The following is a 25,613-nucleotide window of genomic DNA, read 5'->3' as shown; positions in this document are numbered from 1 at the left end:
ATATCAAGTATGCTAAGAGATTTGACGAGAATCACTAATTAAACTTCTCGTCCTGGTGCAAGTATGGTTCATATACTCATTAAAATCATATACATTACTTATTAAGTATACTAAGCAGTATAATTATATTTTGATAATTCAATATACATTTCTTATCTTAATATTTTATAATAGGTTGTATTAATGTAAGTATAAATTATCTTCTTCAGGAGCATTTTCAGGTAATTAAAGTGAATGTAAATATATGAACGTTCTCACAACAAAGTATTATTTTTGTTCTTATTGTGGTAAATTCATTGATATACCTTAGCTATAACATATATTCTATTAAACATGGAACTTCCTTCATAAATAACTGTTTTGTACAACTCCCTGCTAAATATAAGAACAGAGACAGTTATGACTATGATATCTGAGATAGTCTAACATTTATATATATGTGTGTGTGTGATTTAAAAAGCATTAAGATGTTTTCAAGAGAATGAACGTTCACACCGATTGTTGAGGATATACCTTATGTAAACATATGAATCTGAAAAAGTAAAAGAGGTTTAGTCTCCATTGAAATCTACAATTTTCATAGGACTAAGATAGGTACGAGTAAAAGAGTTTTCGTCAAAATCAATTAAAAATTATGATATTTTTATTGTAACAATTACATATTAATGAATATTTATCCAGCTTTAGGCTTGATATGGCATAATTGATGAGGTGAAATAACTGTGAGCAAACAACAACCCCAAGTTAATGGCATGTGAATAATAAGTTGTTACAATCACGTAAACAATATTAAGTTAATTACGAACATACAGATGGATATCTGCTTCTACGAACAAAACGAATCTAACTTTTGATAATAAAGTGCATGCTTAACTATCTATAATTTCGAATTAAGATTTGAAGTTGATATGTAGTTACTTACTTGAGTATAGTCTCATGCATGGCCATGACTGGTAACACAGAAAATAAAAAAATGTCAATGTAATTACACTTGAAAAGAAATAAGGATCAAAACTGTTTTAGTAGATCAAAGTGATCTAATAGATTCTATATTTATGAACATCCGTTTAAGTTAGTTTCCCTAACATTGTAATAACCAAGTTACACTAACAGCAATAAAGTATGCAAAGCGAAGGCATTATTATATATTTAAGTCATTCAATCAAGTTTGTACCTCCTTATGATGAATATTTTGAAGTTGTCATTAACTCTAAAAACGTTCGTTACTGGGAAGACAATTCATGATTGTGATATACATTTATAAATAGTAAAAAAATTGAGTTTTTTGTTATATTTTGAACTGATAACTATAATTCTAGCTATTTTTAAGTAAGAGAAAGAACTATGAATGATAAACATGAGACATTTTTTTAGTCACAGAAAGAAAAACCAACAAAATAATTTATGTCGATAAAGGTGTTTAATCCATTAGTCCAAATTTCGAAGGTGTTATTAATAAAGCGAATCCACATATTGCGCTTTAAACCTTTAAGTCTATAGTAGAAAGTTAGAGACCCGTGTTCAAGGGTATAGGGGAAAATGAGGTAAGACGGCCCCCCTTGGTAAAATGTCCATTTCTGTGCATCATCAGTTATGACGCGAATCAGAGTGAATTGTATGTAATTATTGTTCACGTGAGCCCGCATATAAACACACTGGCAGACTGACTCGAATGTGAATAATCAAAGCGCGACTTCAGTTTTTGTTTTTGAACAACTTTGATCTTGGCAAGCACTTTTAATTTTTTATCGTTACAAGGTATATATTTTAGGACGTTTCATTTTGTTGGTTTCAAACAATGAAAAATTATAAACAGCCGAATATGCCGTACAAAATCAACAACACACAGTTCAAGTTCACTCATTTTTAATAACATGGGATTGCTTTTTCAATATCTAAAAAGGAGCCATTTCCAATTTTGTTTTTAGTAGAAATAACTTATGATAAAACAGGATTTATTTTAAAACCTTCTGTTTTTTCATCACATTTCATCTTGATTAGTAAAACCACATTAAAAGTTAAGGTGGCCGTCTTACCCAATCTTCCTGTACTTGATGATGACAGAAAAGATAACAGCCATCTGTTACCTCTGTTACCTAATTGACACTGGTAACTCTAAGTCTTCCATAACTGTTCTTTAGAAGACTTTTTAAAATGATAAGTTTGAGTGGTCAAACGATGGATTCGTGGAGGTTCTATGGTCACTTGTAGTTTTGGGACTATTTTCAAATGTTGTACACTATCTAGTTTTCTAGTGCTCTTGTAACTGTATTTTGTTTTATCATCCTTATAAAGAAACTACTTAGTCGCTTCTTAACAAGCAAAATAGTTTAACAGAAAGATTATTTTGGATTTGTGAAGATACATACCATTCTCATTTTCTTATTTGCCATTAAGAAAACGACACGTGTCAGTTGTTTACCTGAGTTCTGAACACTGCTTAGTCAATACTTCTTTATGTTTTAAATATACGAGGTTATTATAAAGAAAACCCGATATTTGCAATAATTATGGTTTCAAATCTTATTGTCCTACGTGAACTAAATTTCACTAGAGGATTTGCTTTTTGTTAAGAAGCTCAAAGCTACACAATGGAATATCTGTGCTCTGTCCACCACGGGTATCGAAACCCGGTTTCTAGCGTTGTAAGTCTGCAGATATACCGCTGTGCCACTGGGGGCTCACTAGAGGCACACTGAGAACTATATATGCAACTCAAAAGAGATTAAGCGTAGTACAGGATGTTTCGAAAAATGTCACAGAGGGCGCTCAGTAGGCTTGCATCACTCTGAATAAACACAAAATCTTATCAGTAAACGCAGCTATTGCAAACATCATCTGCTGTACACAGTACTCATTGATCCCCATATTACTTTCTAACACCTATTTTATTCAAAACCCCATTTTTGTATGGTTGAAAGAGAAAGGAATAAAATAAATAACATAGATGTTAGTTTAAGAGTACCACAATTTATATATGGAGTATAATATTCGTTTGAAACATCCTGTACCATGTAACATCAATGTTAGTTTGAGAGTACCACAATTTATATATGGAGTATAATATTCGTTTGTAACCCGCTGTACCATGTACAATCAATGTTAGTTTGTGGGTACCACAAGTTATATATGGAGTATAATATTTGTTGGAAACACCCTGTACCATGTAACGTCAATGCTAGTTTGTGAGTACCGCAATTTATATATGGAGTATAATTTTCGTTTGAAACACCCTGTACCATGTAACATCAATGTTAGTTTGTGAGTACCGCAATTTATATATGGAGTATACTATTCGTTTGTAACACTCTGTACCATGTAACATCAATGTTAGTTTGTGAGTACCGCAATTTATATATGGAGTATAATATTCGTTTGTAGCAACCTGTACCATGTAACATCAATGCTAGTTTGTGAGTACCGCAATTTATATATGGAGTATAATATTCGTTTGAAACACCCTGTACCATGTTTTAACTTTCCTGGTTGAAACCTATATGGTTGTCAGTGCACCTCTAGAGAAATTTGGTTTCCCTACTTCAGCAGTTTTTAAGACGTAATCATCTTAAGTATGGGATTTCTTTATAATAACCGTGTATTCAAATCACACATTTTAAACCCTGAAGCGTTGGAAGTTTTTAAAAGCGCTTATAATAGGTATTGTATAAGGCAACGGAAATTCACACGATATCTCTTTTTTTTCTATCTTTAGCTTAAGGATTTACTTCAAATAATTTTCGTATCGTATATGTATTAAAATAAGTACATATTGCTATTTAGAAAGTGAAGTCAACGCCTAGGATTCGAAGTTGAATGTACATTTAATCTCATTTAACTCCTAAATCATCAAATCGACTTAAGCTCTTAAACTCTATTCTAAACTACTTACTTTCTTGGGTGATCTTGTCTTTCCTTGGACATCCAGACAAACTAAAACAGTAATAGGAGTTAATGTATTACAATTTAGATTTCAGATCTTTATTAACAACACATAATGATATGGAATTCTAAATCTACATAAGCCAAAACTAGCGAAAACCCATCTTGCTCCTGTAGATAGCCGTGTAAACAAAGTAGAGAAATGTAATGCGAAGAACCATGTGTATCTTAGTATTGTACTTGTTACAAAGATCACGGACATGAGTAATGGAAGTGCATGTAACACCGCCCAAAAAAAATTAAGAAACTTTTGACAAGCAATTATTGGATGAATTTGTAGGTATTTCTGCTAATCTTGATTAGTTATAAGCAAATGCTATTCTTTTATACACAAAACGTGTTTTTTTTTCCTCTTGCGGGAAAATAATTTGGCAAAGAAAAAGAATGATTTCTTTACTACATTCAATGTTTTACATTTGTAAATTATTCACGTCGTTTGTTGATGTAGGAGCGATGTTCAACTTGATTCAGATTTGCGTTGTAGGATCAACTACAAACCTTTTCAACTTCATTCACTTGTAAGTTACAAGCCTAATTAAACCGATATCAGTTCTCCCATAATTATAACCCTAAAGTAATGTATAAGTTATCTCTGGAATATTTTATTTATATAAAAAAAGCAATAATTACATTTAAAATACACAGCGAATCTGGCAGATGAACTGGCTATATACGCAAGATATAAATAATAGAGAAAACTTAAAAACATTTACTAGAACTGTATTTCTATCTTCTGGAATACTTTGCTTTGCACCAATTTTGTGTGTGTGTTATTTAACGACCGAAAATTTGACATTTATAAATTGTTGGAAAAATTAATTATTTTGTTTTCAATAGTAGGTACTTAGGTTTACACACCCGGGGTGTTCGAGAACCAATCAATTCTCCTTCGCCCCGCTCGCGGTTGATACGTTTTGTTGTTATTGTTAGTGTAGGAAAGTAAACAGAATATAGCCTTACCTGCGGTGGTGAGAGTAGAGCCCTGTCACGTGACCTGTTCCGTTACAACCAGGGGTGGGACACTTGCTCTCTGGAAAACCATGTAGAATATATAGAGCAGCAAGTAAATATTACATTATGAAAAAACCTTGTCTGTTTGACTTAACTGTTATAGTTTTATAATGATTAATCAATTTTAACCAACATACTAGGAAGATGAGTTAATTTGTAGATTTTTCATTCCACTTAAAAAGCATATTACATCTTTATAAGTTTGCACTATGTCATCCTATCGAAACCTGTCTCTTCAGTTAAAACAAAATACAACAAACAAACAACTATATACATTAAAAAACAAATTATATTGTATGTGAAGATGAGTCTGTGCCCTTTGTTAATCTTCAAAATGGAAAACCATGATTTGACAAGGGAGAATAATTTATCGAAGTCCATTAAAATTGAGAAAATATTTTGATTTCGCACAACAGCCAATTTCACAAACTCGAACACAAAATGCAGGTAGCTAAATTTGCAGTTTGTAACCGGTCTTTGATTTTCATGAAACAGTCCGAGAGAACAAAATAGAACTTTCAGGAAATGAGTTTCTAATTATCCCCGAACTAGAATGGCCACGTAACCGTAATATTTTAGATACATACGTGGCTCACAGGCAACGTCATGTCATTAACGTTTGTTTCCTTCCAAGTGCAGTCAACTAGGAAATTAACTGATCAAACGTGATTTGAAATGACAATAGCTTTCGGATCTAAAACAAAAGATTTCAAATTTTACAGGCGTTATCAAAAAGTTGATTAGAAGCGAGTGTTGGCATAAGCGGCGAATTGCTTCACAAAATTGATAATGATTTATACATATAAATGCATAGCAACGTATGTATCTATACTTGCATTCGTGTACGTAGTTCATGTTATCAGAAGAGAAAAGCGGTTTTACGAACCCTTTCGTTGCTGTTAGTTACAGTAAGTTGTTTTACTGCTACAGCTAACTTTCCTGTATGAGGCGATAACAAGATAAACGTGTTTGTCGTAACGTTTTATCAGTCTAGAATGACACAACTGAACAAACTCGATACCGCACGCTGCTAATGAGCAGCGAGATTCTATGGTAACGTAAAAACCATTAAATAACGTAAAACACAACGAAAATCAAATATTTAATTTGTTTTATCGCATTCTTCTATTAATTACGGAAACAGTACTGCCGTTAAAACGCTCAGTTAGGAGTAGCCGTGTTGGCGTAGATTGCTGATAATTGGTAAGCTTTTATAAAATACAGATGGCTATGCCTGGACCTTGGGGTCTCTGACTTAGCTGCTTAGCTCGTATATCGCATGAGGTGTCTTTCAGATTAAAAAGGTACAATATACTAAAAATATACAAATACCACTAAAACGTGATATTCCAACGTCGAGGAAGAAATACATGTATTCAGGTGCAATGATATAATTAAATTATTTTCCAGAGAATTTAGTATTTTCATAAACCCAATTGGCTTCACAATTTTATAACTGAGTAAATCCTATAGTATTTTCCTCGAAAGGGGGCCGAAGGCCACCGGGAGGGGTACCTGTTTTAATTACTTAGACCTCTACACAGTAGTGTATTGTCAGTCAGTAGACATTAAAGTGACGTCACGTAAGGGACGCTTAACGTTGCAATTTGTACTGCCGTAACGTCAGTAAATCATGCGTATGCTATAAATCACGAGAAGAACTATGCACTCTGTAGGCCATAACACAGCATGATACATGAACTTCAAAAGCAAGAAATAAAAATATTTGTTGCTCTTAATTATAGTTTTATTTTCTCTTGAAACAGAATACTTTTGGGGACTCTGCGGAATTACATTTAGTAGTATTTATGGCAAAGCAACTAGCCTAGGCGCTGTCATTTTGAATTACTGACTAGAGGGAAGGCAATCAGTCAATAGCACCTTACCATCCACTCTAAGAGATTGATTGCCACTCCTATCACCCACCCACAGCATAAAGTGAAGGGAAATTTTACTTTTTTGACACGAATTCGAACCCAGCTCATCAGTTCCAAAATACCATGCCCTGTTATATCATTTAGAAAGGAAACCTAAAATAATTTAAGGCATTTGTAAAGCGTATTTTGCTATTTTCTAATTAAGCGGGGATGTTACCTGCCGATTTTGGTCGTGTTCAGCCGAGTAGGATGTTTACTATTAATACAGACTTGTATCTAAAGTTCTTATGTTTGATATTACGTACTTCCTGTATGTGAGATAGATTGGCTTCATTAATGTATAAGCTACTTTGGTTTAGGTATGATCTATACAGTTAGTTAACGTTTAATTAGAATACATTACATTTTTTTTTCAAATTCGTAATATAACAGAATAAGATGTTTGAGCGATTGTTTCAGATTATGAAAAATATGATTAATAATTGCACAACTCAACCACATGATGTAAGCTGTGTAGGAAAGTCTGTTCTGGTAAAATAACCTAAACTAATATTCTGGTATACAACTAACGAATGATCGTACTTGACAGAAACATGTTATTTAAAGATAAGATATTGCCAATTGATACAAAGCCCTGTTTTTTTTACGTTTTACACAATTTACATAGTTTTGATAACGTAGCTTCTTGAAACTGAAACTTATAAAATTCATAACTAACAACCATTAATAATTTTGCTACCATGGGACCCTGTCAGTTTCTGCACCGGTTTGCGAAGAACTCACAGAGTGAACTAAAACCAATAAAACTATTATGTTTCAACTCTACGCTTCCTTACCAAATGACCATCTATGACATTAAATTGTTTAAAGGAATACTTGGAAAGTTCTTATATATATATTAAAGCTTAATTTGTTTAGAATGTATTTAACTAACGAACCGGTGCAGAAAATTGTTGGCTAGTAGCCCTTCAAACTGTTAAATGACTTGACTGCCAATGCCTTAACCTGTTAACTAGTATATTTATTTAGTACTTTAACGCGTTAACGAGCTTGGCTGCTTCTGCCTTAAACTGCTAAAAGTTTAGTTATTCAGTGGCTTTAACTATTAAAACGCTCAACTGTCAGTATTTCATTAAGTAGAACTTATACTTAACTTCTGGTGTTTTAATTAATTGGTTAACTATCATAATTACACAATTCTTTAAACAGTTGAACAACTTGTATGCCAGTATATTAACCCGTTAAATGGCATACTCATTAAAATCTTAACGTGTTAACGTGCTTGACTGCTACAGTTTGAAACTGCTAAAAACTTATTTCTTCAGTAGCTTAATCTGTTAAAGAGCATGGCTAACAAGGCTTTAAACTGTTAAATAAATTAGTCGTCAACATATGATACTGTACAACTTGTATAAGTCCTTAGCTGCTAGTGCCTTAACTTATTGAAGGGTTTGACTACCCGAACCTTAAGTTAATTAAAGGCTCGTATGGCAGTACATCAACCTGTTTGATGCTGTAATGGCTGTTTAAAGCTTGGAAACCAAAACTTCTAAATGTTAAATGAGAATGGTTGCTAGTTACGATAAATACTTTAACATAAAGAATAAATCCATACATTACTTTGGAATATTACACTACAGACACCATTCCAGTATCCCAGGAACTACAGGCATTTATAGTTCTCGACAAAATAAACGTCATAGTTTAATTAAACTAGCCAACCCCTGTAAAATGGGGTTCTCTGTAGATCAGTAAGGTTTATCGCAAAAGTCGACATTTTAACAAGTGGTGCAAGTAGGCAAAATTATAAGAGTTTACTGTTTTTATGCACTTTATTTTCATAACTCTTTATAAACAGATGCAGCCTAAGCATTTCAACTTTAATAGAAATTACTGGTATTTTATTCAGCGATTTTTTCCTTGTAACTAAAGGTGCGGTACTTATGTGTACTTTGTATTTGAAACAAATCTATTGCCTATCCAATAACAAGAAAATTGTTTCTTTTTATTAGCGATAGGTTCTCAGCAACCTGTCCACAGAAACAGAAACGAACCCTGGATTTATAAGTTCATAATCTTACCGCTGACCTACCAGTCAGTGGCAAGAAACAGTGGCAAGATAAATGTGAAACTAAATTATTATGATTATGTTCCAATAAGATCTTAATAATTTTGGGGTGTAAAGTAAGTAAGATTTTTTGAATATCTTGAATAAAACCATGGTTTTAATAAATATTACATTGGAATATTTATTCTATGATTTGTGTAGTTGGGGTTTGAAAAGATATGAATCATTAAATATAGATTTTAAAAGTATACGTAAATTAGTATTGTAAGAAATCAACTCGTCCAATCAACGGTGTGATACTGATCAAGTGAAACATACTGTTATTTTCCGGCTTTGTCAAACCAGAATATCCACCAATGTGAAATAAGTAAAACCATATTCTACTATGGGTTCCGTAACTTGATTGTTTTACACCATGTTTCAAGCTAGTAGTTTATTGTTATTGTTTCAAGCAATGACTTCTCAGTATGTAGTTACAATGTGAAAATCTGTGATTCGATTCCACGCGGTGGACAGAGCTCAGATGTTCTATTGTGTAGCTTTGGGTTAAAACAACCAACCAACCATCTTCAGCAAGTCAATTGCAGAAACGCACAAAATAAAAAGCTTGTGTGTCTAGTCTTTGATGTAGGAACAACTAGAAGGAAGTGTTAAATTATCTACATTTTCCTTGTTCGAAGAAAACTGTAATATTTCTGATTAGTGTATAAAAATGCTCTAACAAAAATTAGGTAAACGCATTTGACATTTACGCGCTTTTACTCAACACCTAGCTCTACAGATCACACTAATAGGCTTAGTACATCTCAAGAAAGATAATTGAGCTCTACTGGTATAAATAAAGTTCTTAATATTTGTGTTAAAATGTATACCTGATTTAAGGTGTAACGTAATTTCCAAACATGAGTGAGGATAAGCAGGTAAAAAAAAAATTCTCATGCTCATATGTAAGGTAGATACTGAGGTTAATTTGATGTATTAGTTTGAAAGTCTCTTTCTATACTCCATTACACCTAATTCTGTTGTTAGCTGTTAAATTCATCAGATTATATCACATAGAGTAAACCTTCAGAAATTACTAGTAGTAACATATAGGTTTTTAGGACCTCTATTGAGCTTATATTGAGATTCACGAGGTGACACGTGTGACGTCAGCACTATGTATTTGTAAAACTTTTATAGAAGTGAGTGTTGCGAGTCAAACGCCCTAACCACATGGAGGAGTAATTTACTTGACACTTGTTTTGTGTTAATTCTTGACATTTATATTGTGTTAACTCTTGACACTTATATTGTGTTAACTAAATAATATTGAAACAAAGCATATTCATCAACAGATTTTATACTGCTTATAATAATAAGTAGAGATGAATTTATGAAATGTGTAGTTATAGTAGCCGTATTTAGAGCTAAAATAATTAAATTACAAATAACTATTTTCGCTGCGGAATAATACAAGTGTGTGCAGATGCGCACTCATTTTTTCAAACATTGTAGTAGAATAATTTACAATAGTTGTTTGTGATTACCCGTGAATAAGGTCCCAAAACCGAGGTCATTGGTAAAGGAGCTGAGGTTAAAATATACATTTTTATTCAATCTAGTCTTTTTTTTTAAATCCAAGATTGATCATCTACAAAACTCAAGAACGGTGGCAGTAGAAATATGAATCCCATTTATAGCTAGTGCGTACTTTACATATAAGGATTCAGAATCATTGGTTATTTTTCTTTTCTCCTGCTTTCGTTGTCTTACCATATAAAATACATACGATTGACCAGGACAACACCTGATATATTATTCTATATCTACGTCGTTATAAAGGTGACTGCAATATTTTGTTAATTCGAAGTTTAAACGTTAATATTTGGTTGAAAGTACCAGGCACTAGCCTCCAGGTATTAGGTAAAAGATACTATGCATTAGCTACCAGATACCAAGTATTAGTCAATGTAACTTGGAAACCTAGAGCTACACACACTGTTTAAATACAAATGAAATTATAGGATTTCACGAAAAGAACTTCTAGTTATTGTTCGCATTGTAGAAATAATAATTAAAGCAATTAGATAATTACAGTAAAGTTGTAGCCATCATGTATCTATCCTTGACGTAGTAGTAGCCTACGATCAGCTGAGTCAAATTATCAATTAGTTTATAATTTCTTATTTCTATATATTAGTATATAGGCTACTAATTCAAACAATTATTTAATTTCTGTAGTTCATATTGGCGTATAGAACATATATTAATACTAGAAATAAACCATTTGAAGCTTTTTGCTGTCAGTTTCGGTTTGTGTTTTAGTGAACGCTCCTGAAGAAGCTGTAAAGCGAAACATTGATTGTCTAAGTAGATAAAAACAACATTTTGGTGTTATTAGGTTTAGTATTAATATCTAAACAAATATTGTCTGCATTATAGAAACAGAAGTTAAAACAACTTCAAAGTTTAGTTATTTTTGTTATACTACAATGAGCTACTCGCCAGTGTTCAGGTGATGAAACCTATGAGTACTGAGGTCTTCAAACAAATTAAAAGATACTTTGATCAGCATCTATATAAATATAATAATACTGTTTGTTGTATGTCCATGTAACTACTTGGCAGGGTGTGGATGGACTTTCACCAAAATTGGTATGGAGGTTCATTAGGTCCATGAGGGGGTACATACAAATTTTCAGTTTTGCATTTTGCGGTTTTAATGGGCGTTTTTGCGTTGTTTACCACTATTTCGCCCCCTGTAGATGGATCTTCATCACATTTGGTATGGAGGTTGATTGGGTCCATGGGGAAATACATACAAATCTTCAATTTTGCTGTTTTAATGGGTGTTTTTGCGTTGTTTACCATGACTTCTCCTCCTGTTGATGGACCTTTACCAAATTTGGCATGAAGGTTTGTTGGGTCCATGCGGAGAAACATGCAAACTTGCGGTTTCACATTTAGTGTTTCGCAGTTTTTATGGGCGATTTTGGCAAGTACATATAACGGAAGCAACTTTTCATATCCTAAGATAACCTTTCATAAATCATGAATTTACATAACTTCCGTCCAGTGGCCGGGTACTCCAGCTAGTAATAGTATATACTACTTAACCAGGAAGTTTATATTCGAGGATTTAACCTGTTTTTATAAATGTAATTTTATATGTTTTGCTAAGTTTTTAATGCTTAATAACATTTTAATTCCTGTAAATTTGGAAATACTTCAAACAAGTTCACAGTTTTTACATTTTTATACCATTAGCACTCTTAGCAGCAGTACACAGGCATAACTTTAAAAATACTATCTGCTTAGGTTATGTGAAAGATGGATTTCTATCTCATTTTTAAATATAAAGTCAAATAAAGCTATATTGTTGAGAAATCAAAACTTATGAGTGATGAACCTTTGTTATGTTGTATCATTATAAGTGACAATGGGTTGTTACTGCAAAGTTTTTATTCATCCTGTTTCTAACCCCATGGGGGACTTGTAACCACTTTTATAACATATACTCACCTTTAAAATATGGATGTATTTTTCACATATAAAAATATAATAGTACTATATGTTTTCTGCTGTATGTCCATGTATGTAACTACTTCGCAGGGTGTGGATGGATCTTCACCATAATTGGTGTGGAGGTTCATTGGATCCATGGAGAGATACATACAAATTTTCAGTTTGGAGTTTTGAAGTTTTTATGGGCGTTTCTTACTACTACCTCATCCCCTGTGGATGGATTTTCACCAAATTTGGTATGGAGGTTCATTGGATCCATGGAGAGATACATACAACATTTCAGTTTTGCATTTTGCGGCATTTATAGGCATTTTTTACCATTACTTCGCCCCTCGTTGATGGATTTTCACTAAATTTGGCATGAAGGTTTGTTGGATCCAGAGGGAGATACATAAATGGTTGTGCTTTCATATTTTGTGTTTTCCAGTTTTTATAGGCTTATTTGCGTTTTTTACAATTACATATAAGGGAAGCAGCATTTCATGTCCAAATATAACCTTTCATTAATCATGAATTTGCATAACGTCCTCCCAGGGGACGGGTGCTCCAGCTAGTATATATATATATATGATTAACTCTAGCGATTGAACCTATTGATTTTTCATAACTATTTCCTTCTCTCTCGATACTTCACTTACGTACAACAATGCTTAATTGTATCATTTATATATAGAACACTTTCTGATTAATGTAACAACAAGAACTGGGTTCATTTTGTATGAAATGAAGAAGAAGGAACATGTGTTCGTAAACAGTGTTTTAATTAAATGCTTATCGTTTTATATATGGGCATATTAAATTATTAGTTTAGAGGTTTTATTAAAGAGAGTCGTCAACTTGTGTGTGATAAGGTGACATAAATTACATAACAGAGGTATTGAGATATTCTTTGATAGATTGTTAAGGCAGAATATACATTATGACACTTTGTAGAATGGACGACAACTGCCTGTTGTAGAGACAAGTGTAGAGGATGACGTTTCGAAAGTCTTCCGACCTGATGCCGTCCATTCTACAAAAAAAGTTTCACAGATATTGAGATAGTTTTTAGTCAGCTTAATGTAATTAGACAGATGAGCCTTTTATTATAGGAGTCGCCCTTGGTAGTTGTATTTGATCTCATCTACAAATCATAATACAACTTATAACGTAATTAGCAAATACATTTAAAATGACGCAAAACTATTTCACAAGCATACAATTGTGCTAGAAGTCTTCGAAATGCTATTTCTTAAAAATAAGATAATAATAAAAACAGAAAAAAACGTAAAGATTTCGAAAAATGTCGTGGTATTATCTTAAAAATTATTCGGTTTTGGGAACGTTAGTAAAACATTTGTAGGTTTCTGAATTACAGTGGTACATATAACGCAGAGGACCCTTTTGCATTGCCATTTCTCAGCATAAGCCTTCACTTGAAGTAAAAAATTATTCAACTTAAATATAAGTACATAGAACGTAAATAAGAGCTCAAAACGTTGCATCATTTATTTAATTCTAAACAAATATACACGAAAAATAAACATAAGGTTAATATAGCACGCGTTTCAAATCTTAGAAATACAAATACATTTTATCACATGTTAAGGAATACGTGACGCCTGTTTTGAAGAGCTCAAAACATATTTAACTTTTACCTTTATATCCCTTTTCCAGAAGCATCCACAATAGCTTAAACCCATACAGCGACTCCCCAATGCTCGAGGAAATCATTACGCGTTGACAGCAGGAGGTATTCACGACCTTCTTAATGAGTGGCTAGCCAGAACTAGAACTCTGATGCAGAAGGCTGCCCTGTAACCTTTACACTAGCCTGCCAAACCAAATACGTGGCTATGCAAACAACTAGGTATGACGTTTCCCATTGTCATATGCAATTGCGTTCCTTCCATTGGTTGAGCATTTCAAGTATTAATTTGTTATAATCCAATTAACAAACCCGCTCTCTTCATTAGTGTTCGTAGGAAGCTCTCTCTTTTGTACAACCAGAATATTATTGTAACTTACTGATGTGCGTGGTACTTAATGACTTAGTAATTTTATTAACGTAGAGGTACATCAATCAATGCTAAAACGAAAACATCTTTACAACAGTAATGAACAATGCAACAGCCTAATGGATATCTGCTGAATATTTGACATTTTCACGGGTTACCAAGTGTGTCACATAAATACTCATTTATTTCACTTTTTTACATTGTAAAGCATTTTTTATACGTTATTTTGATTACAAATAGTTTTGGTTCTTTTCATTGAAATCTACTATAAACTTTCCCAATTTTTAACTTTCGAGCCATGTATTTTATGTTAAAGTCATCGCTGAACTATTACTAAAATTCAGAAAGGATAAGTTCTGATGAGATAGGTTAGATCAGATTGAGTGCCTTTAATGAGGAGACACATAACATACCAAATGCTTTCATTGAAATGAGGTACAAAACAAAGTCATGATTATAACACCACATAACATACCAAATGCTTTCATTGAAATGAGGTACAAAACAAAGTCATGATTATAACACCACATAACATACCAAATGCTTTCGTTGAAATGAGGTACAAAACAAAATCATGTTTATAACACCATATAACATACCAATTGCTTTCGTTGAAATGAGGTACAAGACAAAATCATGTTTATAACACCATATAACATACCAATTGCTTTCGTTGAAATGAGGTACAAGACAAAATCATGTTTATAACACCATATAACATACCAATTGCTTTCGTTGAAATGAGGTACAAGACAAAATCATGTTTATATCACCATATAACATATCAAATGCTTTAACTGAAATGAGGAACAAAACAAAGCCATGTTTATAACACCCCATTGTCACTTGTTTCGAGTACTTGCATCCATATTTTAACAGCAGTTTCAACACACATTCGTCTGACTGCATAACAGTAAAAATAAAGAGCCAGTTTTTCTTTTTCTAACAGACATAATTCACCTAAACTTATTGAAATGTCTATTTTATACTCTTTGGAATAAAATCCCATTTTCTTATGAATATCAACGATATATTCAAACGCGATAACGAAGACAGGAGTACAGGAGGAACAACCTCACGAATTCAGAATGCAGGGAAACCAACCTCAAAAAGACAGAAGTGCACGGGAAACATTCTCGGAAGAAAGAAGAGCAGGGAAACATCCTGACAAAGACAGAAGTGTAGGGGAAACATTCGCACGAAGAGAGAAGTACAGGGGAACATCCTGACAAAGACAGAAGTGTAGGGGAAACATTCGCACGAAGAGAGAAGTACAGGGGAACATCCTGACAAAGACAGAAGTGTAGGGGAAACATTCTCACGAAGAGAGAAGTGCAGGGAACATCTTGACAAAGACAGAAGTGTAGGAGAAACACCCTATAAGTTCGGGGGAAACAAGTAACTATCTCGGAAAAGCTTCAGAAAGGTGTGTTTTAATAAGAAACAGTATAGTTTTAATTATACACAGTGTGTTTGTGTAAATAAGTATTTCTTGTTTACACTCGTTTGTTTTCTAACCACCTCACCAAATAATTACGTCACAATAAAGTGAGCGATATTCGTATACGGCGTACACAATATAACTGAACAGTCTTTAGGGCCGTGGTTTGATATCGTACACAATATAACTGAACAGTCTTTAGGGCCGTGGTTTGATATCGTACACAATATAACTCAACAGTCTTTAGGGCTATGGTTTGATATCGTACACAATATAACTGAACAGTCTTTAGGGACATGATTTGATATCTTACACAATATAACTCAACAGTCTTTAGGGCTATGGTTTGATATCATACACAATATAACTGAACAGTCTTTAGGGCCGTGGTTTGATATCATACACAATATAACTCAACAGTCTTTAGGGCCGTGGTTTGATATCGTACACAATATAACTCAACAGTCTTTAGGGCTATGGTTTGATATCATACACAATATAACTCAACAGTCTTTAGGGCCATGGTTTGATATCGTACACAATATAACTCAACAGTCTTAGGGCTATGGTTTGATATCGTACACAATATAACTCAACAGTCTTTAGGGCCATGGTTTGATATCGTACACAATAGAACTCAACAGTCTTAGGGCTATGGTTTGATATCGTACACAATATAACTCAACAGTCTTTAGGGCTATGGTTTGATATCGTACACAGTATAACTCAACAGCCTTTATGGCTATGGTTTGATATATATATATATTAGACTCAAAATCGTTTAATAAGAGTTTTATTTTGTAAGAAAGAAATGTTTATTTGTAAACTTCTACTCCACTAAATTCGACATCAGAATAATATGTATAAACTTTGAGCTGCTGTTATAAATTCTCTTAAATGTTTTCACGAGTTTTTCATAACCTGCTGTTGTCGTGGTGAATTTTAGGTTTCGAGTTACCTGAATCGGATTTATTTAACAGCGGGAAAATTGTTAATCACCTGAACATGAAATTACACACATCTAAACAATACTGACTTAAATTTTCAGTTGGTTGGTCTTTCTTCAGATTTGCGTTGCGTGACTAACTAAATCAAGCTGTATCATGATTTTAAACTATATTTCTAAGATCAAGGGAGGGTAATTAAACATAGCTACGTCGTTATAACACATTAAGCCTTTGTTTGTTTGTAATTAAGCACAAAGCTACACAATGGGTTATCGGTGCTCTGCCTACCACGGGTATCGAAGCCCGGTTTCTAACGTTGTAAGTCCGCAGACATACCGCTGTGCCACTGGGGGTGCATTAAGCCTTTGCACGATGTGCAGTTATTGAAACAAATAACGATATGAGAAACAAAACAAAAGTATAAATAACTTTTGCTTTGTTCACAGATGGCCATTAATATTAATAAATCAGGTAGCATACTGTTGTTGCATATATATATATATATATATATTAGCAGTAAAATGGGATAAAAATGGATCCAAAGATAAAATCATAAATATCTATTGGTTCAGCGTCAGCATGATGTTCAACCTCAGGTTCAATGTCTTCATTATTCAAAGTTTTAATTCCATTTCTAAACGTTGAAATGGTTTCTGCATCAGCGAGTTGGGTATCTTTATTACCATCAGTTTCTTGGTAGCTTGCTTCTTGTTTACTTCCAAAATCAGGGTATAAAAGCACTGGAGACTAGATTGGAGATCTGTCACTGATACTACAAGAAGAGGCACTCAGTGTTACAACCTCTTTTCAAATAGTTGGAAGTATATTAAAGTGGTGGCAAATTAAGAAGTAAATTAGGCCCTTGCTTACACTATTCTCAAGTCATGTGGACTTATCTCAGATTTATTTCAACTGTTTGATTTGGTCGTTGTTAAGCACAAAGCTGTACATTGGGCTATCTGTGCCTTGCCCACCACGGAGTATCGATACCCGATTTGTAGCTTCATAAGCCTGCAGACTTACCGCTGAACCGCTGGGGATTTATTTCAACGCTGATTAATTGAAAAGTATTATTAAGAAAGTTGTCATTAAATATGCATATTTTTCTGAAAGATTTCGGCTCAGTTCAACGCTGATTGACTGAATGGTATGATTAAGAAAGTTATTGTTAAATCAGCTTATCTATCTGATAGAGCTCTAAATATCAAGATAAGTTAATGAGTAAAATAATTAATTATCAACCACAGATCTCTTGCTGTGGCTCAGCGTCTAGCTTGAGGGCTTATAACGCTAAGATTATCAGGGTTTGATACCCGCGATGGGCACAATGCAGATAGCTCATTGTGTAGCTTTGCGTTAAAAAACACACCAAATGAATGAAGAGCTATTGCTAAAATAAACTTTAATTATAATTATAATTAAATTAATTTTAGTTTAATTATAATTTAATTTAGTTTAATTATAATTTAATTTAATTTAGTTTAATTATAATTTAATTTAATTTAATTTAATTTAGTTTAATTATAATTTAATTTAGTTTAATTATAATTTAATTTAATTATAATTTAATTTAGTTTAATTATAATTTAATTTAGTTTAATTATAAGTTAGTTTAATTATAATTTAGTTTAATTATAATACAAATTATATGTGAGTTTTAGGCCCCTTTACAGCAGCTTTTCAAGAACAATTACACAGCTCAATGACTTACTTGTGTTTTAAAATAATTTGGTGTAAAGTGTGATAAAATATTATTAGAAACAAAATATTTTAGAATAATTAAATAAATATTGTACTAAAATGATCTTTTTTCACATAATTAAATTAAGCACACTATTTGCTTACCTCTGAAATATTCGTCAGTGAATTTCACATCAGTTTCCGTAGGTGGTTTTTCTGAATTGCTGCAGATTGAAAGAGGTGTGCAGGGGGCGCTAGAAAATGTTGTGCTTGGTCTTGGGGTAAGAGGAGACTCAGGGTTATCATCTTCATCTATAACGAGAGGATTCTCGTCATCTGATAAAGGGAGTAAATGGTCGTCCATTATAGATAATCTCTCACATGACGTATTCAGCGTTGATTCTAGAAATGTATAACACTTGTTCTGCTTTGGCTCTTTACCAATCTCTTCTCTAATTGTTGGAGAAGGGGTTGAAATAGTAACCGACGTGTAGTAATCTGTGGGTGATTTTGGTCTTATTACTTGAGATGCCGAAACATAAGTACACGAATCTTCATCAGTACGGCTGGAATTCGTTTGATCAGAACCGTAAATTTTGGTTGCAAATAGAGATGAATGTGACAATGCTGGACTTAGGGTATCATGTTGAGAAAATGGGAATGAGGTGGATGTTTGAAGAACATTAGACGATGACAGGTAGTTGATAGGTGAGGTTGAGAGGCATATGTCATTTTTAGGACAAGCAGTATACATTGAAACGTATGGAGAATCTCGGGCAGGGTAGTCGTTTGAAGATGGCAAAAATGACTCAGAAGATGACGTCCGAACACTCTTCAAGGGAGAGGAATGGAAAGGGATATGACTGTGGTTGGAATTATTGTCATCTGTTGTTAGTAGATCAGAATTTTCCATCAGATTTGTTTGCAAATTTGGACATATAGGGCTTAATTTTATTGGTTGTAGCAAAGGTTTTCCCAGAAGAGGTTTGTTATAACTATCTGGTTGTTTAACATGCATTGAGATATGATCCGTTGCTGGAAAATATTTAGCTGGCGTTAGATGTGACAAACTTTTTTCAATATGCTCAGAATGAGCGTGATGGACATTATCAAACGTAAGATGTGAGGACATGATTTCTTGTTTTTTAATTTGTACACCTTTTTCAAAATTTTCTGGTGTTTCTTGTTTCAGGTCGTTCGTTAAAATTTCCTCTCTGAAAGAATTAGGAATCGACTGTATTGTTGCGCATTTTTCTTCAATTTTTAGTAGATTTTCCACATCATAAATATCTATTGGTTCAGCGTCAGCATGATGTTCAACCTCAGGTTCAATGTCTTCATTATTCAAAGCTTTAATTCCATTTCTAAACGTTGAAATGGTTTCTGTATCATCGAGTTGGGTATCTTTATTACCATCAGTTTCTTGGTAGCTTGCTTCTTGTTTACTTCCAAAATCAGGGTATAAAAGCACTGGAGACTGGATTGGAGATCTGTCACTGCTACTACAAGAAGAGGCACTCAGTGTTACAACCTCTTTCCAAGAGCTCGAGCGCGTCAAACATTTTATTTGCGCGACTTCATCTTCTTTCTTTTCAAACAGATTTTCAAACATTAGATTTTCGTCCGTTTCTCCAAAACAAGTCCCTTTTTCAGATTCTTCTATATTTCCAGAGAGACTTCTTAAAGCAGCTTCTGCTTCTAGAATTCTCTCGGTGTCTGCGTCGATGTTCTGTAGGTCACTGGTTTCTTCGATAGCTTTTGATAATGCTTTGTCACTTTTTTTGCTATCTGAATCTTTTTTGTCATCACGTTTCAATGATTTTACTGAAACTTCAAGAGTTTCTTCGTCCTTTTTATCACCTTCCATTTGAACAACGTTTGTTACGTTTTGATTAGTTTCATATTTTGGAAAAAAAAGAACTCGTACTTGACTCTTTTAATTCTTAAAAAAATAATTTTCTTTCATATTGCCTTTCTTGTGGTTTGCTTTTAAGTCAGAAGGATTCTCATTTCTTTTTCTTGTTCAAAACATCTAAATGTTTTGGAGTATTTTGTACAGGGCTTTAAATCTTCTTTGAATTTTTTATGTGTGAAGAGATTTTGTTTTATACTACCCCTCTCTTTTCTACAATCTGGTTTACTATGTTTATAACAGTTTTTCTCCAAGCTTGGCCGACATTTGATTTGTTCATTTTTAAGTGTTTCTCCGTCATGTAGTATTTAAGTCTTATTTTTCTTCTTGCCTTCACTCCTTCTTCGCAGTTGTGCAGAATTGGGTATGTCTTTAGAACCTTGCAGTGTTGATGTGTGGTCATTAATACATTAAAGCTGCTCTTTTTCCATTAACAGATATTTTCGTTCTAGTGCTGGAAAACGACAATCCCGAATCTGAAAAGATTAAACAATGAAACATTAATTTTATAATATTAAATACGATGTACTAGTTAAATTTTTTTCTAAATCAGATTTTAAGAAGTGATTAAAAACTTTGCAATTCGCGGGTAGTCTGCAAGATACTCGATGAAAAAAAAAGGAAAAAATAGATAGCACTACTTTGTTTTGTTATATTATACACTCAATTTTTTATCAAGGAATTTTCTTTTTACATATATAAGTGTGTGTGTGCAAGAGGGTACTATCATCTACAAGTATATTAGTAAGATGTGATAGGAAAACATGAGAATAAAAATAAGCATATATAATCTAATGGCAACAGTCTCTTGAGGAAAGAGTGATTAGTCTTGTACTGAAATATCTATTAGCTACTTCCACGATATAATATATTAATTACGATTTTTTTAGGAAGACTTCATTTTGTATATAATTGTTCTGTAGGATTAGGTTTATTTATAAATTTATTACACGCAAAAAACAACAGTTTTAAACGGTATAATATATAAAATATTTTAAGTACAAATATTTCTTTCTAAAAAAATAACAATAGTTGAAGGGTATCTTACTTTTTGGTATTTATAGAATTCATTCTATTGGAGTACATGAGTCTTTATAACCATGAATGGAACGGCTGAAAAAAATGAAAATCATATTTTTGACTTTTGTTAATACAGGATTATTTTAAACCGCGTAAGATTTGTAACAAAAGTCATCCCTTCGAAAGCATTACAATATTTGTGAGAGGTTATTTTTAGCATTGCTGTAAAAACTTTTCATTTTGTACATTAAGAAATATTTTTAAGTACAGTATGCTCATATTACAATGCAAAATACTCCAAAAATTAATTATTAGGAGGAATTTTAAAATACAGCCTGATAAAATTTAAAAGAAAACCAAAGATATAGATATGACGGTTATTAACTTCTTTCTTGACCAGTAGCCCACAATAGCTATAGCACAGTATGAAAGCTTAAAACGCTAAAAATTCGGTTTCGATACCCGTGATGGGCAAATACAGATTGCCCATTATGTTGTTTTGTTTTTGAAGTCAAGCACAAAGCTACACGATGGGCTATCTGTGTTCTGCCAACCACTTATGCGTTATAAGTCCGCAGACATGCCGTTATGCCACTGGGGGGCCTGTTGTCTTGTACTTAACAACAAAGAAACAAGCAAGAAAATATTGCCCAGTGCACCATAAGATCGTTTTCTTTTATCTAAAAACAACAACAAACAAACACATTTTTTCTTTAACATTGTTTGATTATAACAGTTCGAAAGAGATCTTCCATTTTGTTTGAATAATTCTGGGATAGGGTTATTCAACAAATACAAAAGAATGTGTCTAATGACTTTATTGGATATTATATACTAGTATATTAAGGAATTTCTACACTACGTCACATCTTAATGAATAAATATATAAAATACCAGAGGTCTAGTCTATTAATCAGGAGGGCCCTGGCGTGGCCTGGTGGCTAGAGCACTCGACTTTCAATGTGTGGGGCGCAGGTTCGAATCGCGTCACCGAGCATGTTCGTTCTTTCAGCCGTAGGGGTGCTATAATGAAGATAATGTAAAGTGTAAAGATCGATAACGTACAGCTGGCTCCCTGCTTTGTAACTTTTATAATTAATAGTTCATATTGTGCATATTCAGTAGCGACATCTAATGAGAAAGAAGTTTCTTTCTACGTATTCTCGAATATATAAGAAAGAACTTTAAAACTCCAGTAGAAGTAAGAAGACAGTTGTATTTCGACGAAAAGTACAGTTTTAATAGCATATGGCTTATTTCTGATTTAAGAGGTGCTTAGCTGCTGGTCACATAATGACACCAGTATAGTTTAACAGATTGCCACGAGATGGAGCCACAATGATCAGGTATTCTCGAAAGAGCACAATCCTGTGATATTGAAGATGTTAATTGTACTTTAAAACCCAATCATGTGACATGTAATCTGAATACATAGGAATTTGTTATGTTAATTATAGATATATTATTATTTATAACAGTGGAAGTATCCTGGCATAAATATTAATTAAAAGCAAAATTGCTTGAAATGGTTAAAAATTATAACTTCTACTAGATATGTATAGGGTTTCAAAATAAATATAAATTAACACCAGCACTATAATTTATTTTTAGTTTTAAGTATTTATTTTTTTCTTTTATTAATGTTACTTTGAAATTTTTTCCCTGAAACTGATGTTTGTTATGAAACAATGTTTATAAATATTTTAAAATGCAAAAACATTTTTAACTGCGTCTTTGTATTCCTAGAATAACGGTATTAATATATAAGCGAGAAATTTAGATCAGTATTAGTTATAGCTTTTTTAACATATGAGTGTAATACACAAAAACAACAGCATAAAGTTAATAATACATTTTTATTTGTACAAAAACCAGGCGAAAATTAAACAGTTACCATACAAGGTTTATATAGATCTTACAACCATGGAAATGTTTATACATGTAATTTTATAGAATGTGATAATTTTTACATAGATGAAACATGACTTAACCTAATCAGTAGAATTAAGAACCCCCTCCCACAAATGTTTCGATCTATACTTTCAACTCGTTTTAGTTGTAATTACCAATTAGCCAAATTTTTCGAGTATCTAATGAAACCATTACACAAGGAACACAAACACGCCAAGAGAAAGTTAGCAAAACAAACCACTTTGGGTGATGAGTAAAACAAAGTTTGCATTCAAGCCCCAATACTTGATAAAATACCCGTATGAACCTAACATGTTTTGGTCGAATAGATACTGCTGTTACAAAACTGGAAGTTACCCTATAATTTCCAATAATGTAGTATATCTCCACTCTTTGAAAATACATGTTCAAATCTAAAGTAACAACAAATAAGTCTAACATTCATATCTGCTTTTAATTCTTAAAATCTTGTTTTAATTATAATGAAATTATAATTAAATCTGCCAAATGGTGTATCCCATCGCTTTGTAAGCCTTCTTCAACAGATTCCTCTTTTATTAAGAAACATTTTACTATTAGCATATTGTACTAGTTTTAAAGTTATGGTTTAAACGCAGAAAGCTGGCGAGGCATTAGAAATCAATAAACTAACATTTATAATAAAAATCAGAAACTGCAGACGTTTTTTTTTACATTACTCTTAATTTGTACATTTACGATCAAGATGTGTAAAAAAAAGAACTCCAGATTTATCTTTCGTCTCTCACAAATCACTGGTCAAAGGGTCTTTTGTTCAATACCATAACTCGTCGGTTGGGATGGACTCTATAAGAAACATATGTTTCTTCGAAACGCTGTAATTAAAGGTGTGAATGTATCTTCAGAAATGTAAAATGCACGTTAGCTCAAAATTGCCTCAATGTATGTGTAGCAGGTGCAAAAATAACTGCCTAGGAAAGTTGACCAAACCAAAAGGCTGAAATGGGCATCAGCATTCAAACAGTAGGATGGGCAAAGCTTTATATATAGTTTGTTTGATGGCAGAGAAGAGAACAGTATCATAGTCAACGTACAACATCTACAGTGTAGCATGCTGGGGGATATAAAATAATGAGTTACACCTCAACTGCTGCCAGGTTCTTATGCATCATGTCAGTCTCCTAGAAATACGACTTGTTGGGCAGAAATTCATCTTGAAGTAAGGAAGTGATCCCAAACATGGAGCAAATGTGTTGAAACCATAACTTGAAGGAAAAAAAAATAGGCCAATGGAACACTTGCAACCGTGGCTTGGACTGGACAAAACCTCAGTTATGAACATTATTAAGGTTATATGGATTTAATGGAAACTGAGACAGTCAAACATCAGCCAAGAACAACTTGACTTGATTATGAGAAGCATAAAAACAAGAGGTACTGCTCTGTTTGAAGTTAATACAAAATATTGATGCATTGTACAACCTATTAGGTTTTCTTTTCAAACTTCTGTAGTAATATGTTGTACTAATGATAAGTTAACCATATGTTTGAAGTTACCCATTGTATCTCCTTCAATTGTACCACCTATGCGTTTCTGTAATTATAACCCTTTACATTTACTACGGTTCTTATTAGTGCTGAAACTGGGATTAACTCAAATGTCGACAGAGAAAGGAAAGAGGCCACTGGCCTAGCCGGGGGGGCATACGGTCATACCCCTCCCCCTTGGCTTGTATTTTTATTTTCCACCAGTTTTCCCCACAATTCCTAATATCGCTATCTAAATATTCCCAGTTTTATGTTCTTTAGCTTCAACTTACATCTAGCTCACTCAAAATCCTAGTCACGGTTTCCAAAATTCCAACTTCAGCGTGGCAGCTGAGTGATGTCAATAAAGTGGCATGTTATAACATTTATTTAATTAATGTAAAATAAATAATATAATTTAGATATTATAAAAATAAATACCAATTATATGCAAATATGAATGCTAAGACTTGCCCCCTTCAAATTCCTGGATACGCCATTGAAAGAGGCTTATTAGACCAGTATTTTAAACACTGTCACCCCATATAGTATGAACTTTGACCCCGATATCAATCTTCGTCCTCTAACTCAAAACTTTTTTGAAAAAAATTTGAGAAAATTCTATTTTGAAAGGAATTTTGTTATTATTACATTAATAATCATTAACTCTCAATAGTTAATTAATTAAAATCATTGTTACCACTGAATTATAATTTCTTATTTCATATATATATATATTATTTTCATGTTCTCATATATATATATATATATATATGTATGTATTATTATTATTAGTA

General features: G+C 32.8%; 1 protein-coding gene across 1 annotated transcript in view; it reads right to left on the bottom strand.

Moving 5' to 3' along the window:
• The window catches only part of LOC106473721, a gene marked incomplete at its 3' end in the record, with an annotated part of 188,441 nt that overhangs the window by 24,471 nt on the left and 138,357 nt on the right, over positions 1-25,613 (bottom strand). Inside the window, exons 3-7 of the mRNA XM_022403174.1 lie at positions 21,428-21,492; positions 18,633-20,855; positions 4,900-4,969; positions 3,890-3,930; positions 923-950 (exon numbers count right to left, since the gene is read on the bottom strand). Of these exons, the coding sequence (XP_022258882.1) occupies positions 923-950; positions 3,890-3,930; positions 4,900-4,969; positions 18,633-20,334 (1,841 nt within the window). The remainder of the gene's footprint in view (positions 1-922; positions 951-3,889; positions 3,931-4,899; positions 4,970-18,632; positions 20,856-21,427; positions 21,493-25,613) is intronic.

Source organism: Limulus polyphemus, unplaced genomic scaffold, assembly GCF_000517525.1.
Source record: "Limulus polyphemus unplaced genomic scaffold, Limulus_polyphemus-2.1.2 Scaffold133, whole genome shotgun sequence".
NCBI lineage: Eukaryota > Metazoa > Arthropoda > Merostomata > Xiphosura > Limulidae > Limulus > Limulus polyphemus.
This window is presented reverse-complemented; position numbering and strand designations above follow the sequence as displayed.